The sequence below is a fragment of the Mya arenaria genome, chromosome 2 (genome assembly GCF_026914265.1).
Source record: "Mya arenaria isolate MELC-2E11 chromosome 2, ASM2691426v1".
Taxonomy (NCBI): Eukaryota; Metazoa; Mollusca; class Bivalvia; order Myida; family Myidae; genus Mya; species Mya arenaria.
This window is the reverse complement of record NC_069123.1, coordinates 18,707,606-18,722,463: the sequence shown is the minus strand read 5'-3', so window position 1 is coordinate 18,722,463 and position 14,858 is coordinate 18,707,606. Positions and strand designations below refer to the sequence as shown.

At 38.2% G+C, this 14,858-nt stretch overlaps 1 protein-coding gene across 2 annotated transcripts in view; it reads right to left on the bottom strand.

The window, feature by feature from the left end:
* The window catches only part of LOC128205559 (uncharacterized), a 74,187-nt gene that overhangs the window by 40,781 nt on the left and 18,548 nt on the right, over positions 1–14,858 (bottom strand). For both annotated transcript variants that reach the window (XM_052907294.1, XM_052907301.1), the window contains 3 exons: positions 13,552–13,656; positions 13,088–13,340; positions 7,804–7,965 (listed from right to left, as the gene is read on the bottom strand). In XM_052907294.1, coding sequence (XP_052763254.1) covers positions 7,804–7,965; positions 13,088–13,340; positions 13,552–13,656 — 520 coding nt within the window. The remainder of the gene's footprint in view (positions 1–7,803; positions 7,966–13,087; positions 13,341–13,551; positions 13,657–14,858) is intronic.

Sequence of the window (14,858 nt, the reverse complement as noted above, 5' to 3'; positions counted from 1 at the left end):
CGTCTTCGTATGTGGAACACATGTAGCAAGTGATTTTAAAATCTGTCCATACAAGTAAAGTAACAGCCCGGACACGACAACCTATACTCTATGTCCTTATATGCAGCACTCCATTGTGAATAAACACTAAGTGTGACCTTGACCTTTGAGGTAGGGACACGGGTGTTGCACGTGACACGTCGTCTTGGTATGTGGAACACATGTGGCAAGTTATTTTAAAATCTGTCCATACAAGAGAAAGTTACAGCCCGGACACGACAACCTATACTCTATGTCCTTATATGCAGCACTCCATTGTGAATAAACACTAAGTGTGACCTTGACCTTTGAAGTAGGGACACGGGTCTTGCACGCGACACGTCGTCTTGGTATGTGGAACACATGTGGCAAGTTATTTTAAAATATGTCCATACAAGGGAAAGTTACAGTGCGGACACGACAACCTATACTCTATGTCCTTATATGCAGCACTCCATTGTAAATAAACACTAAGTGTGACCTTGACCTTTGAGGTAGGGACACGGATCTTGCACGCGACACGTCGTCTTGGTATGTGGAACACATGTGGCAAGTTATTTTAAAATCTGTCCATACAAGAGAAAGTTACAGCCCGGACACGACAACCTATACTCTATATCCTTATATGCAGCACTCCATGGTGAATAAACACTAAGTGTGACCTTGACCTTTGAGGTAGGGACACAGGACTTGCACGCGACACGTCGTCTTGGTATGTGGAACACATTTGACAACTTATTTTAAAATCTGTCCATAAAAGGGAAAGTTACAGCCCGGACACGACAACCTATACTCTATGTCCTTATATGCAGCACTCCATTGTGAATAAACACTAAGTGTGACCTTGACCTTTGAAGTAGGGACACGGGTCTTGCAGGCGACACATCGTCTTGGTATGTGGAACACATGTGGCAAGTTATTTTAAAATCTGTCCATACAAGAGAAAGTTACAGCCCAGACACGACAACCTATACTCTATGTCCTTATATGCAGCACTCCATTGTGAATAAACACTAAGTGTGACCTTGACCTTTGAGGTAGGGACACGGGTCTTGCACGCGACACGTCGTCTTGGTATGTGGAACACATGTGGCAAGTTATTTTAAAATATGTCCATACAAGGGAAAGTTACAGCCCGGACACGACAACCTATACTCTATATCCTTATATGCAGCACTCCATTGTGAATAAACACTAAGTGTGACCTTGACCTTTGAGGTAGGGACACAGGTCTTGCAGGCGACACATCGTCTTGGAATGTGGAACACATGTGGCAAGTTATTTTAAAATCTGTCCATACAAGAGAAAGTTACAGCCCGGACACGACAACCTATACTCTATGTCCTTATATGCAGCACTCCATTGTGAATAAACACTAAGTGTGACCTTGACCTTTGAGGTAGGGACACGGGTCTTGCACGCGACACGTCGTCTTGGTATGTGGAACACATGTGGCAAGTTATTTTAAAATCTGTCCATACAAGAGAAAGTTACAGCCCGGACACGACAACCTATACTCTATGTCCTTATATGCAGCACTCCATTGTGAATAAACACTAAGTGTGACCTTGACCTTTGAGGTAGGGACACAGGTCTTGCCCGCGACACGTCGTCTTGGTATGTGGAACACATGTAGCAAGTGATTTTAAAATCTGTCCATACAAGGGAAAGTTACAGTGCGGACACGCCAACCTATACTCTATGTCATTATATGCAGCACTCCATTGTAAATAAACACTAAGTGTGACCTTGACCTTTGAGGTAGGGACACGGATCTTGCACGCGACACGTCGTCTTGGTATGTGGAACACATGTGGCAAGTTATTTTAAAATCTGTCCATACAAGAGAAAGTTACAGCCCAGACACGACAACCTATACTCTATGTCCTTATATGCAGCACTCCATTGTGAATAAACACTAAGTGTGACCTTGACCTTTGAAGTAGGGACACGGGTCTTGCAGGCGACACATCGTCTTGGTATGTGGAACACATGTGGCAAGTTATTTTAAAATCTGTCCATACAAGAGAAAGTAACAGCCCAGACACGACAACCTATACTCTATGTCCTTATATGCAGCACTCCATTGTGAATAAACACTAAGTGTGACCTTGACCTTTGAAGTAGGGACACGGGTCTTGCAGGCGACACATCGTCTTGGTATGTGGAACACATGTGGCAAGTTATTTTAAAATCTGTCCATACAAGAGAAAGTTACAGCCCAGACACGACAACCTATACTCTATGTCCTTATATGCAGCACTCCATTGTGAATAAACACTAAGTGTGACCTTGACCTTTGAGGTAGGGACACGGGTCTTGCACGCAACACGTCGTCTTGGTATGTGGAACACATGTGGCAAGTTATTTTAAAATCTGTCCATACAAGGGAAAGTTACAGCCCGGACACGACAACCTATACTCTATATCCTTATATGCAGCACTCCATTGTGAATAAACACTAAGTGTGACCTTGACCTTTGAGGTAGGGACACAGGACTTGCACGCGACACGTCGTCTTGGTATGTGGAACACATTTGGCAAGTTATTTTAAAATCTGTCCATAAAAGGGAAAGTTACAGCCCGGACACGACAACCTATACTCTATGTCCTTATATGCAGCACTCCATTGTGAATAAACACTAAGTGTGACCTTGACCTTTGAAGTAGGGACACGGGTCTTGCAGGCGACACATCGTCTTGGTATGTGGAACACACGTGGCAAGTTATTTTAAAATCTGTCCATACAAGAGAAAGTTACAGCCCGGACACGACAACCTATACTCTAAGTCCTTATATGCAGCACTCCATTGTGAATAAACACTAAGTGTGACCTTGACCTTTGAGGTAGGGACACGGGTCTTGCACGCGACACGTCGTCTTGGAATGTGGAACACATGTGGCAAGTTATTTTAAAATCTGTCCATACAAGGGAAAGTTACAGCCCGGACACGACAACCTATACTCTATATCCTTATATGCAGCACTCCATTGTGAATAAACACTAAGTGTGACCTTGACCTTTGAGGTAGGGACACGGGTCTTGCACGCGACACGTTGTCTTGGTATGTGGAACAATTTGGCAAGTTATTTTAAAATCTGTCCATACAAGGGAAAGTTACAGCCCGGACACGACAACCTATACTCTATATCCTTATATGCAGCACTCCATTGTGAATAAACACTAAGTGTGACCTTGACCTTTGAGGTAGGGACACGGGTCTTGCACGCGACACGTCGTCTTGGTATGTGGAACACATGTGGCAAGTTATTTTAAAATATGTCCATACAAGGGAAAGTTACAGCCCGGACACGACAACCTATACTCTAAGTCCTTATATGCAGCACTCCATTGTGAATAAACACTAAGTGTGACCTTGACCTTTGAGGTAGGGACACGGGTCTTGCACGCGACACGTCGTCTTGGAATGTGGAACACATGTGGCAAGTTATTTTAAAATCTGTCCATACAAGGGAAAGTTACAGCCCGGACACGACAACCTATACTCTATATCCTTATATGCAGCACTCCATTGTGAATAAACACTAAGTGTGACCTTGACCTTTGAGGTAGGGACACGGGTCTTGCACGCGACACGTTGTCTTGGTATGTGGAACAATTTGGCAAGTTATTTTAAAATCTGTCCATACAAGGGAAAGTTACAGCCCGGACACGACAACCTATACTCTATATCCTTATATGCAGCACTCCATTGTGAATAAACACTAAGTGTGACCTTGACCTTTGAGGTAGGGACACAGGACTTGCACGCGACACGTCGTCTTGGTATGTGGAACACATTTGGCAAGTTATTTTAAAATCTGTCCATAAAAGGGAAAGTTACAGCCCAGACACGACAACCTATACTCTATGTCCTTATATGCAGCACTCCATTGTGAATAAACACTAAGTGTGACCTTGACCTTTGAAGTAGGGACACAGGTCTTGCACGCGACACGTCGTCTTGGTATGTGGAACACATGTGGCAAGTTATTTTAAAATCTGTCCATACAAGAGAAAGTTACAGCCCGGACACGACAACCTATACTCTAAGACCTTATATGCAGCACTCCATTGTGAATAAACACTAAGTGTGACCTTGACCTTTGAGGTAGGGACACGGGTCTTGCACGCGACATGTCGTCTTGGTATGTGGAACACATGTGGCAAGTTATTTTAAAATCTGTCCATACAAGGGAAAGTTACAGCCCGGACACGACAACCTATACTCTATATCCTTATATGCAGCACTCCATTGTGAATAAACACTAGTCAAGATTGAGGGCCATGGGTGCAGGCATTGTCAAATTACCAATCAGACAACCTTTTATCTTTCAAGGTAACTGTGACCTTGACCTTTAACCCGATGACCCCTAAAATCAATAGGGTTCATCTACTGGTCAGAATCAGCCTCCATGTCAAGTTTGATGACCATAGGTCTAGGCATTGTTGATTAATCACTCGGACAAGCTTTAAAATCCTTTTACCATTTAAGGTCACTGTGACCTTGACCTTTAAACAGATGACCCCTAAAATCAATAGGGGTCATCTACTGATCAGGCCCTATCTTCATGACAAGTTTGATGACCATCCGTCAAGGAATTGTCGAGTTATCACTCGGACAAGCTTTGGTCTACCGACGGACCGTCCGACCTTCCTAACGACCGACCGACATGTGCAAAGCAATATACCCCTCTTCTTTGAAGGGGGGCATAGTAAGGACTATATCATTGGAGAAATAAAGCATGAAATTTTCTTTTTATGCCCCCTTCACATACACAGATTTTTCTTACCAGTCCTTACCGATCACACAAATTCACTGATCCTTATAATTTGGCCACTATTACGACCGATTTTAAAGTTGTATTACCGTAAATGACTGTGTATTAGACGCCCTTTTTTCCCCTCAGATTTCGTTGCAAAAAAATGCCTGCGTATAATACCCAGTAACAATTTTTTTAACTTTTTTCCTGAGGTCGATCTCAAGCCTAGAGTTTGTTTAGATTTATGTAGAAAGGGATGTTACTCGCTTCATATCAATCGAGTATATATGAGTTAAAACGGCAGTTGAAGATCGGGATACGGTATATCGTAAGACGTTTATAATTTAAACAAAAATATTTTTTGATTAAAGTTATTCAATATTATTTTGAATAATAAATTGAATTGAACAATAATTAAACTTGCATATATAAAAAAGCAAAGTTGGGCACTGTCAAAATATTTTTTGTCAGTTGTACAAGAAGGTGTGAAAAACTCGACTGCTTTTAACCTGTTTATCAATGGTCATTAACTTATTTATTACGCCTATAAGTGTAAATCCTTCATCAAGTTAATTAAAACACCATTTTATACATGCATTGAATTGAATAAACACATTCTATCGGCTTTAGATCAAAGAGTCACACTGTGTGACGTCTCATAACTTACAGTTATACCCACGAGGATCTTGTGGAGAGCATGGACATTGCTATGCAGGATTAATGTATAACTGTACGATTATTGCTTCTTACAGTCTATAAGTGTGGTACAAGTTTGAAAGTTTATTGGCAGATTGTTTTACAAAGATGTCATGTTTATGTTTTCTTAATCCCTTGATTGCCCTTGTTGTTTCTTTAATCCTTCAATAAATATATCACACTTCCTTTTCAACAGGCAATAAATCGTTTAGGATGGGGTAGTAACTAATTAACTTGTCACAGTGGTGTATACGGTTAGGTAATCTAGCCAGGCATTGTAAAGATAAAAATCAATAATCTTTGTCTGTGAAACTTGGAAACTGTGAAAGTTGTGATTGATGTCCTTTGGGTAACCGTCGCCATTTTCACGAACATTTTTTTTTGTCACTGTCAACAAACATGGTGGCCGAAAATGCCAGACGATTTGACATCTTTTCTAAGTGTCTTTTAACCAAAAACATAGATTAAAAGTTTTTTTCTTGAACTTTTCACAGATTTTTTTCCCTGCGTCTAATACCCCCTATCGTCTTTTACCCAGTCATTTACGGTACAAATTATTATAATGTGTTTATATTTTCTTTTACGGATCATTATTATGTACTTATGGCAAAATTCCACGATCTGTTATCAGTTGTCAAGAATAACTTTGAGGAACTTCAAGCATTTTATTGACTGTAACTTTTACTAAAAAGTTTTTATAAAATTACATGTAAGTTCGGTTGTAAGCTATTTATATGTTCTAACAATTAGATGCAGATGCAGATGAAACCATAATCAGGCATGAGAATGGCTGATTTACAAAAAAGAGTAAAAAATTCGCCGGGGGTCAAGGGGGCAGCATGTCCCCTTGTGGGTCCAGGGCAAAGCCCTGGTAGGGGGTCTGGGGGGACAAAGCCCCCCCGAAAGCTCTTGGCTTTTAAGGGATTTCAGTACTCTGAGACTGTCTTAAAATGAAAGGTTATATCACTGAAAATCAATAATCCAGATTAATCCTTGAACTAATTAGTCAGGTTTACACTGTTATTACTTTTGTTGGAGAAGGAACAAGGTTACTGATTACACTCAGCTTCCAGTTATAAGGGATACCATTTGCTACTGTGTAGGCCTTAAATGTCATTTCAAGAAGGTAATAAAAAAATATTTTCTGATGCCAACTGACTATTGCACCAAACATATCATTTACATCAAAGTGATTTCATGCCTGATGCATAGGCATGTTTGTACCCTTTATGCTTTACTGTCTGGTATTTGAGTATACACCCATCCAATACAGTAACGAAATGACCAATATCCATTGCTACAGGGAGGGACATGTAAAAACATAATACGTCCGACATTTTATGGGTGTATAGAAAGGGCCATAACTCTTACAATATTTATGTTGGCGTTAGAAGTAATCCTGCCTCTGGCAGCCATGTTTTTTTTATGAATGAACATGGGGTGAAGAAATTTGAAACCACCAAAGGAACATATCTGTGAAAATATTTTGAAATTGGAACAGCAATTTCTGAGAAGAAGATTTTCAAAATTTCCTTTCAGTTGCGATGGCAACCAGAGTACTGCATGGAACCACTTTCATTGAAGGCATCTGGAAGGGGACCACCCATGGAACATTCCTGTGAAATTTGGTTGAAATTGTCCTGTGCTTTAGGAGTAAAAGTTGTTAGAAGGAAAATGTTGAAGACGAATGGACAGACGGATGGACAGACGGACGATCACCCTATTATAATAGCTCACCCTGATCACAAACGCTGAGCACTTTGTGCTCAAAGTGTCCAGGTGAGCTAAATACCATACACAAAATAATTTTTCTTTTGTACAGCATTTCTCATCAACACAGTCAATGTGTGTATAAAGTAAATACCTCAAAAACATACTGAGTAATGGAGAAAAATAGAATTGTCCCGATGTCCAAGGACGGACGTATGGATTGGACAAGGTTTTAAGCGACACCTGTCGAGAAATGTCAATTTTTGCAAAATCAAGGGCCATAACTCTAGTTTTACTAAGTGCAAGGAAAAAAAAACCCAGGTGCAAAACTTCATCATCTATATAACATTTCATCAAGATTTCTTGCCTCTAGGTGAAATAGTTTTGGAGTTTTGAGCTACACAAGTTCGCATAATACTTCCAGAAGGAATTTCGGACAAACAGATGCATGCAGGAACAGACATGGGCAAATGGCTTTGCCCCCCATGTTTGTGGGGGCATACAAAGAAGGAATGTTGGAAAGCATGCATTGCACTAATATTTTATAATCTCAACCACTTTGATAACAATTTAATAGCCAAAACCAACAATGTTAAATCAAAACATTTTTCTTACCAGTGGCTGCCTCCCTGAGACACTGTTTTGTAATATAACAGAGGCGGGCAGGGTTGACTGAACTGGACTGCATCTGACTAGATTCATCCACCTTCATGCCCCGGAACAACTCTATAACCTTGTCTGCTGAACTGTGCATGTCCGTCACCAGGGCTGTTATCTCTATAACCATTGGAGTAGATAAATGATCTAACTTTGATGATTTTTAAAGCTTGTTAAAGGGACTGTACTCGAAAAAAAAAAATTGTTGAAAACTAACATAAACTTGGCATTGATGTGTACAATGCACTGAAACTTATTAACTGAAGTACCACATTGTTTACAATGTATTTAAGGTTAGCAGTTATTTTGTATTTTTCCATTAAAAAAGATTACTGGGTATGTCTACCAGGTAAAATTCATTCCTTATGCATGATTGGTTAGTGGGTGTTATCAAGTGATATTACCGAGGTAGGTGTATAGCTTAATTATGTGACCCAATTAGAGTAAGCCGTCCTAGCCCAGAGGGTACGACGCTGGACTGCAATTTGGGTAACACAGGTTCGAACCCGGTCTCTGACACAAGTTTTTTTTTTCATTTTGGTACTTTTTTTTTTTACAATTATGATATCAAAGCGTAACACATTCTATCAGATAATTGTCCTGAGATTTGTTTCAGAAAAAAACTTTTTTTGGTGCCAATCTGGTGTACAGTCCCTTTAAAACAAAACAAAATTGTGTTTCTGGTTTTAATTAAACAAGAGGCCCAAAAGGGCCTATGCTCTACTGGCTGAGTTTGTGTGGTCAACATCACTGTTTACGAAAAGAACCAACCCCTTATGGATATCTGAATACTCAAAACTGAAGACTGTATCATGATCACAAGCATTTATTACACAATATCATTTTTTTATACTATCAAGGCCCATAATCTAATAATTTCAAGGCCCATAATCTAGGCATGCATGGGCAGATCTAGCTGGTTTTCAAAAGGAATCCAGCTCTAATGGATATCCAAATACTGTACAAGTTTCATCAAGATACAATCAAAACTGAAGGCTGTATCGTGTAAACCAGCAAATGTTTACTGATTTTTTTACACTATCAAGGCCCATAATCTAGGCATGCATGGGCGGATCTGGCTGGTTTTCGAAAGGAACCAAGCTCTTATGGATATGTAGATACTGTACAAGTTTCATTAAGATACAATTAAAACTGAAGGCTGTATCCTGTTAATGAGCAATTGTTTACAGGATTTTTATACCATCAAGGGCCATAATCTAGGCATGCATGGGCGGATCTGGCTGGTTTTCGAAAGGAAAAGAGCTCTAATGGATATGTAGATACTGTACAGGTTTCATCAAGATACAATCAAAACTGAAGGCTGTATTATGTTAACATGAATTGTTTACAGACGCATGGACGAGCGGACGCACATACTACGTACACATTACCATCGCATAAAAATGAACGGTAATATGTTTAAGACTGAAATGAAGAAATCCAGTATCGAGAAAATAATCAGTGCACAATTATACTTTCTTGTAACTTTTTTATAGATGAAATCAAAATGACAATAAAAAATGTCAGGAAACGGAAACGGTCCTACCTGCTTTCTTATATAAGGTCTAGAATATCAAACTAAAGCAAAAATATTATATTTGTAGATTTAGAAAAACAAAACCAATTGATGCAATTGATGCTATATACGAGCGGTGTCTCAGAAGTTTGTTGACTTTTCTCAAAGTTTTGTTTTAACAGATAGAATTACTTGTTAACGTTTAACAATAATTGGTCTTTATGAAATTAAATAAATGTAAAATTGGTCCATTTGCATTCCTACTTGACCTATAATAAATTCCTATGGAAGCCTAGTCATATCCACCAGATGCAAACCAATTTTACGTTACTTACAACAAGAAATGTCTTCTCCTCAATATGCAAAATCACTACTTCCTAACTTTTTCATTATACAGAATTATTTTATGTCATGATTTATCATATTCTTATGATACACTGTCATGTCATGCTGTAATACTGTACATTAAATTTAACTTCCTCCAAAGTCTTTTAACAAATTATGCTTATGATGACGTTCAGACACTAAGAGAATGGAATGAATTCTATTCATTTCTACCTTTTCCAAAATAGTAATATTTCTTTGCCTTTGATCATTACTTCTAATTAATTAATCACTTGTTTTCTTTTGGCATTTATCAAACCTTTTTTAAACAGTCATTTCAACCTTGCGGAGTTGTTTCTTTACATTCAATTTCACTCACACTGTGTTTTCACTTTGTCATTATTGCCTGATGTAAAATATCTAAAAAACAAAAAACAAAAAAAATATTTTTTTTATTTTTTAATTCCGGGGGATTTTTATCTCTCGTCGGGAGACTGGGTGATGGATCGAAATTTCGGGGGATTTTTCCCCCCGCCGGGGGATATGGCATGTATGTGGAATAGTCCAGCAAGGATTGCACCAGATCTCTAAGTGGCATGGACGATTTAAGGACAGGCGTCAGTCTATTGTAGACTATGATCATTTAGGAAGTTCCCTGAATGCGAGATCAACGATGGTGCAGGAAGATTGAGACATGATTCACGCAGACAGGCATTTCACTGTTAAAATGTTAACAAATTTCTACCGATGGACAAAATTTCAAGCCGCATACTATTCTTTCAAGCCGCATACTATTCTTTCAAGCCGCATACTATTCTTAAGTATTTCAATTAAAATTGATATAATCAGCAACATTAATACGCCTGTTCAGATAGCTTTATTTAATGTTTATTAATGTGGACAATTGGGTTTTTATTTTTTATAATGAATAATTGTGCGTAATAGGTTGAGCCCTTATTTAACAATTTTTTCAGGTTTTCATGCAAGCAAAAAAGAAGAGGCCGAGCTTAATCCATGTTATCTCAATTAGGTTGCTGAACAGGTCGCCTTTGTTTCAATTTACAAGACATGCCGCAGTGCGACAAAACCAGGTTTTCAATGATTAATAGAAAAACTTCAGCCTTCATTGTGAGATTCAGTTTCAAATGAAATTTCTAATTTAAGTTACACTTACCCTGACCTTGACCTTAGGGTCCCCAAATACAATCCCATGGAAGTCCCCCATAAACTATTTCTACATACCAAGTTAGATCAAGTTATGTCAACCCTAACTATAGTGATTTAGTTTCAACCATTTTCTAATATAAGTAACAGTGATGTTGACCTTGATACCAGGGGCCCTGAATGCAACCTAATGAAAGATCCCCATAAACTCTTCCCAAATACCAAGTTTAGTCAAGATATATCCACCCTAACTAAGTAATTTGGTTTCAACCGTATTTCTATTTTTAGTAAACGTGACCTTGACCCTGGGGGCCCCAAATGCAATCCAATGATAGGTATCCTTAATCTCTTCCTATACCAAATTTTGTCAAGATATGTCAATCCTAACTAAAGTTATTCTGTTTCCAATCCTAACTAAAGTTATTCAGTTTCAACTGTTTTTCTGTTTCAGGTTTCTACTTTTAGTAACATTTACCTTGACCTTGACACCAGGGGCCTTAAACATAATTCCATGAAACATTTCCATACACTCTTCCTAAATAACAAGTTTAGTATCAATATATTAAACTAAAGTTATTCAGTTTCAAGCATTTTTCAATTTTTAGTAACATAACAGTGACCTTGACCCTAGGGGCCCCAAATACAATTCCATGAAAGGAATCCTCAATCACTTCATATAAACAAAATTTGGTCAAGACATGTCAACCCAAACTGAAGTGATTCAGTTTCATAGGTGAGTTTGATGCAGCCCGCCTGAACATATGTGATTCTAACAAGCAAATTCGTTGAATTGTTATCCCCCGCCTGATTGGGCTAAGTCAAGGAATGGAAATCAATTGTTGATAGGATATATATATATAAGTTTGAGTTTGATTGCAACTGTTTGAAATTAAAAAAAAACATTGTATATAATGTAACATTTAGAATTGACCAAGAAACCTAGTTTATGACTCCATGTTACCCAGTTCCAAACTTATCTAAGATTTCATGAAGGCAAACATTCTGATCAAGTTTCATGAAGATTGGTCCAGATATATTGTAAAAAAATATAGCCTCTAGAGTGTCCACAAGGTTTTTTTAAGATTTGACTCAGTGACCTCATTTTTGACCCCACATGACCTACTAGTTTCAAACTATTCCAAGATTTCATTGAGGCATTTTGATAAAGTTTCATGGAAATTAGAGCAGATGTATTGCCTCTAGAGTGTTCCCAAGATGTCTGTAAGATATGACCTAGTGACCTAGTTTTAGACCCATATGACCCACTTTTAAAACACAGTCAAAATTTAACCCTAGAAAACATTCTGACCATGTTTGAACTTAATCAGACCAATCACCACCATAAAATAGTTTCCGACAAGACTTTTGGAAGATTTGACCTAGTGACCATATTTCTTACCACATGTGATCCAGTTTAAAATATGTCGAAGAGTTCATCAAGAAAAACATTCTGATCAAGTTTAATGAATATAAGACCATACATATTGCCTCTAATGTGTTTCAATTTTTTTTCTAAGATTTGACCTAGTGACCTAATTTTTGACCCCATGTGACCCATTTTTATAAGTGGTCCATATTTCTTCAAGGGGTACATCATGACTAATTTTGAACATAACTTAACCAATCATTACCATGATATGGTTCTGGACAAGATTTTTCTAAGATTTGACCTAGTGACCTAATTCTCTATCATATGTGACCCAGTTTTATTTACGACCAAGAGTTCAACAAGGAAAACATTCTGATAAAGTTTCATGAATATTTGACCATGTATAATGCCTCTAGTATGTTCAAAAGATTTTTCTAAGATTTGACCTAGTGACATAGTTTTTGACCCATGTGACCCACTTTTAAAATAGGTCGAGATATGATCAAGGGGAACATTCTGACCAAGTTTGAACATTTTCTGATCAATGCCTACCAAGATATGGTACCGGACAGACGGACGGAAGGACAGACGTACGGACGGACTGAAGGACGGACAACGCCAAAACAATATCCCCCTCCCGAAATCTTCGATTCGGTGGGGGATAATAACCAGGTTCCACTATGTGAAAACCTGGTTAAAAACAATACAAGTCCTTTCACAGATTATTAAGAGGACTAACAAAGATATTTATTTTTTTATCGGTATAATTAATTGATCGTTTTGTTACATATAAATGATGCTAGGGAAAATTTCCACGATCTTCTTAGACACCACTCGTATATACATATAGACCAACTTAGTTCACTTACGCTGCTTTAAAGCAGTATTTTCTAGAAATATATTGCACAATTTGATAAACCCAGCCAGGTCTGGGATCTTGGCCACCATTTTCACACATCTTCTGACAGCTTCCTCTGTTGCCCCTCTAGGCAAACACTCTGCATAAATGTAGTGAAGTGTTATCTGCAGCACATCATTTGGTAAACCAGTCAGGGGTGTTGGGGTCTTGGACCAGTCTATTCCTGGAGTTGTCAGGCGCAGGATTGTTGTGTGAACATGGAACTACAAACATTTGATTCACTCATAATAGTCATTCAAGTTACATATATGTTAAAATCCCAAGTCACTCCACAGCATATCATTTGTTTTGTGAAAATGAATTCTTCCTCTTTCTTGGTGATAACTACTTATATTAAAACCTAACATTGATAATTGCACATAAGCTGAAATTGTAGATAATATGATACTTAAATACAAGGTAACACTGCCATACATCTTTGCCAGATTCTCCTGTGATGGTCAGATCTGAGAAGAAGCCTTCCTCCAGTGCACCCAGGAACGAGTATGGAATGTCATCCTTCGGGTCCGGCGATGAGATCTATAGGCGATAAGTGCAAGGAATTAGCAAAACACATACCAGTATTGCAGCTAAATACTTGTACTTTTATTATTTCAGACGCATTATCGCACATGCAGAATGCTATCTACATGTAAATGAACCACATGTATTAAGTATGAACCGCATTCATTGTGAATGAAAAACATGCATTGTATAAATGTTCACATGCATTTTGTAAGGATCGCATGCATTGTATAATCGCATTTTGAATGGATTACAGGCATTGTACAATCTATGACATGCACTGTATAATCACATTTTGAATGGATCACAGGCATTGTATAATCGATCACATGCACTGTATAATCGCATTTTGTATGAATCACAGGCATTGTATAATCGATCACATGCATTGTATAATCACATTTTGTATGAATCACAGGCATTGTATGAATCACATGCACTGTATATGGATCACATGCATTGTGTATGGATCATGTGCATTGTGTATGGATCACATGCATTGTATATGGATCACATGCATTGTGTATGGATCATGTGCATTGTATATGGATCACATGCATTGTGTATGGATCATGTGCATTGTGTATGGATCACATGCATTGTGTATGGATCATGTGCATTGTGTATGGATCACATGCATTGTATATGGATCACATGCATTGTATATGGATCACATGCATTGTATATGGATCATGTGCATTGTATATGGATCATGTGCATTGTATATGGATCACATACATTGTATATGGATCACATGCATTGTATATGAATCACATTCATTGTATATGGATCACATGCATTGTGTATGGATCACATGTATTGTGTATGGATCACATGCATTGTGTATGGATCACATGCATTGTGTATGGATCACATGGATTGTGTATGGATCACATGCATTGTATATGAATCACATGCATTGTATATGGATCACATGCATTGTATATGGATCATGTGCATTGTATATGGATCACATGCATTGTGTATGGATCACATGCATTGTGTATGGATCACATGCATTGTGTATGGATCACATGCATTGTGTATGGATCACATGCATTGTGTATGGATCACATGGATTGTGTATGGATCACATGCATTGTATATGGATCATGTGCATTGTATATGAATCACATGCATTGTGTATGGATCACATGCATTGTATATGGATCACATGCATTGTATATGGATCATGTGCATTGTATATGGATCACATG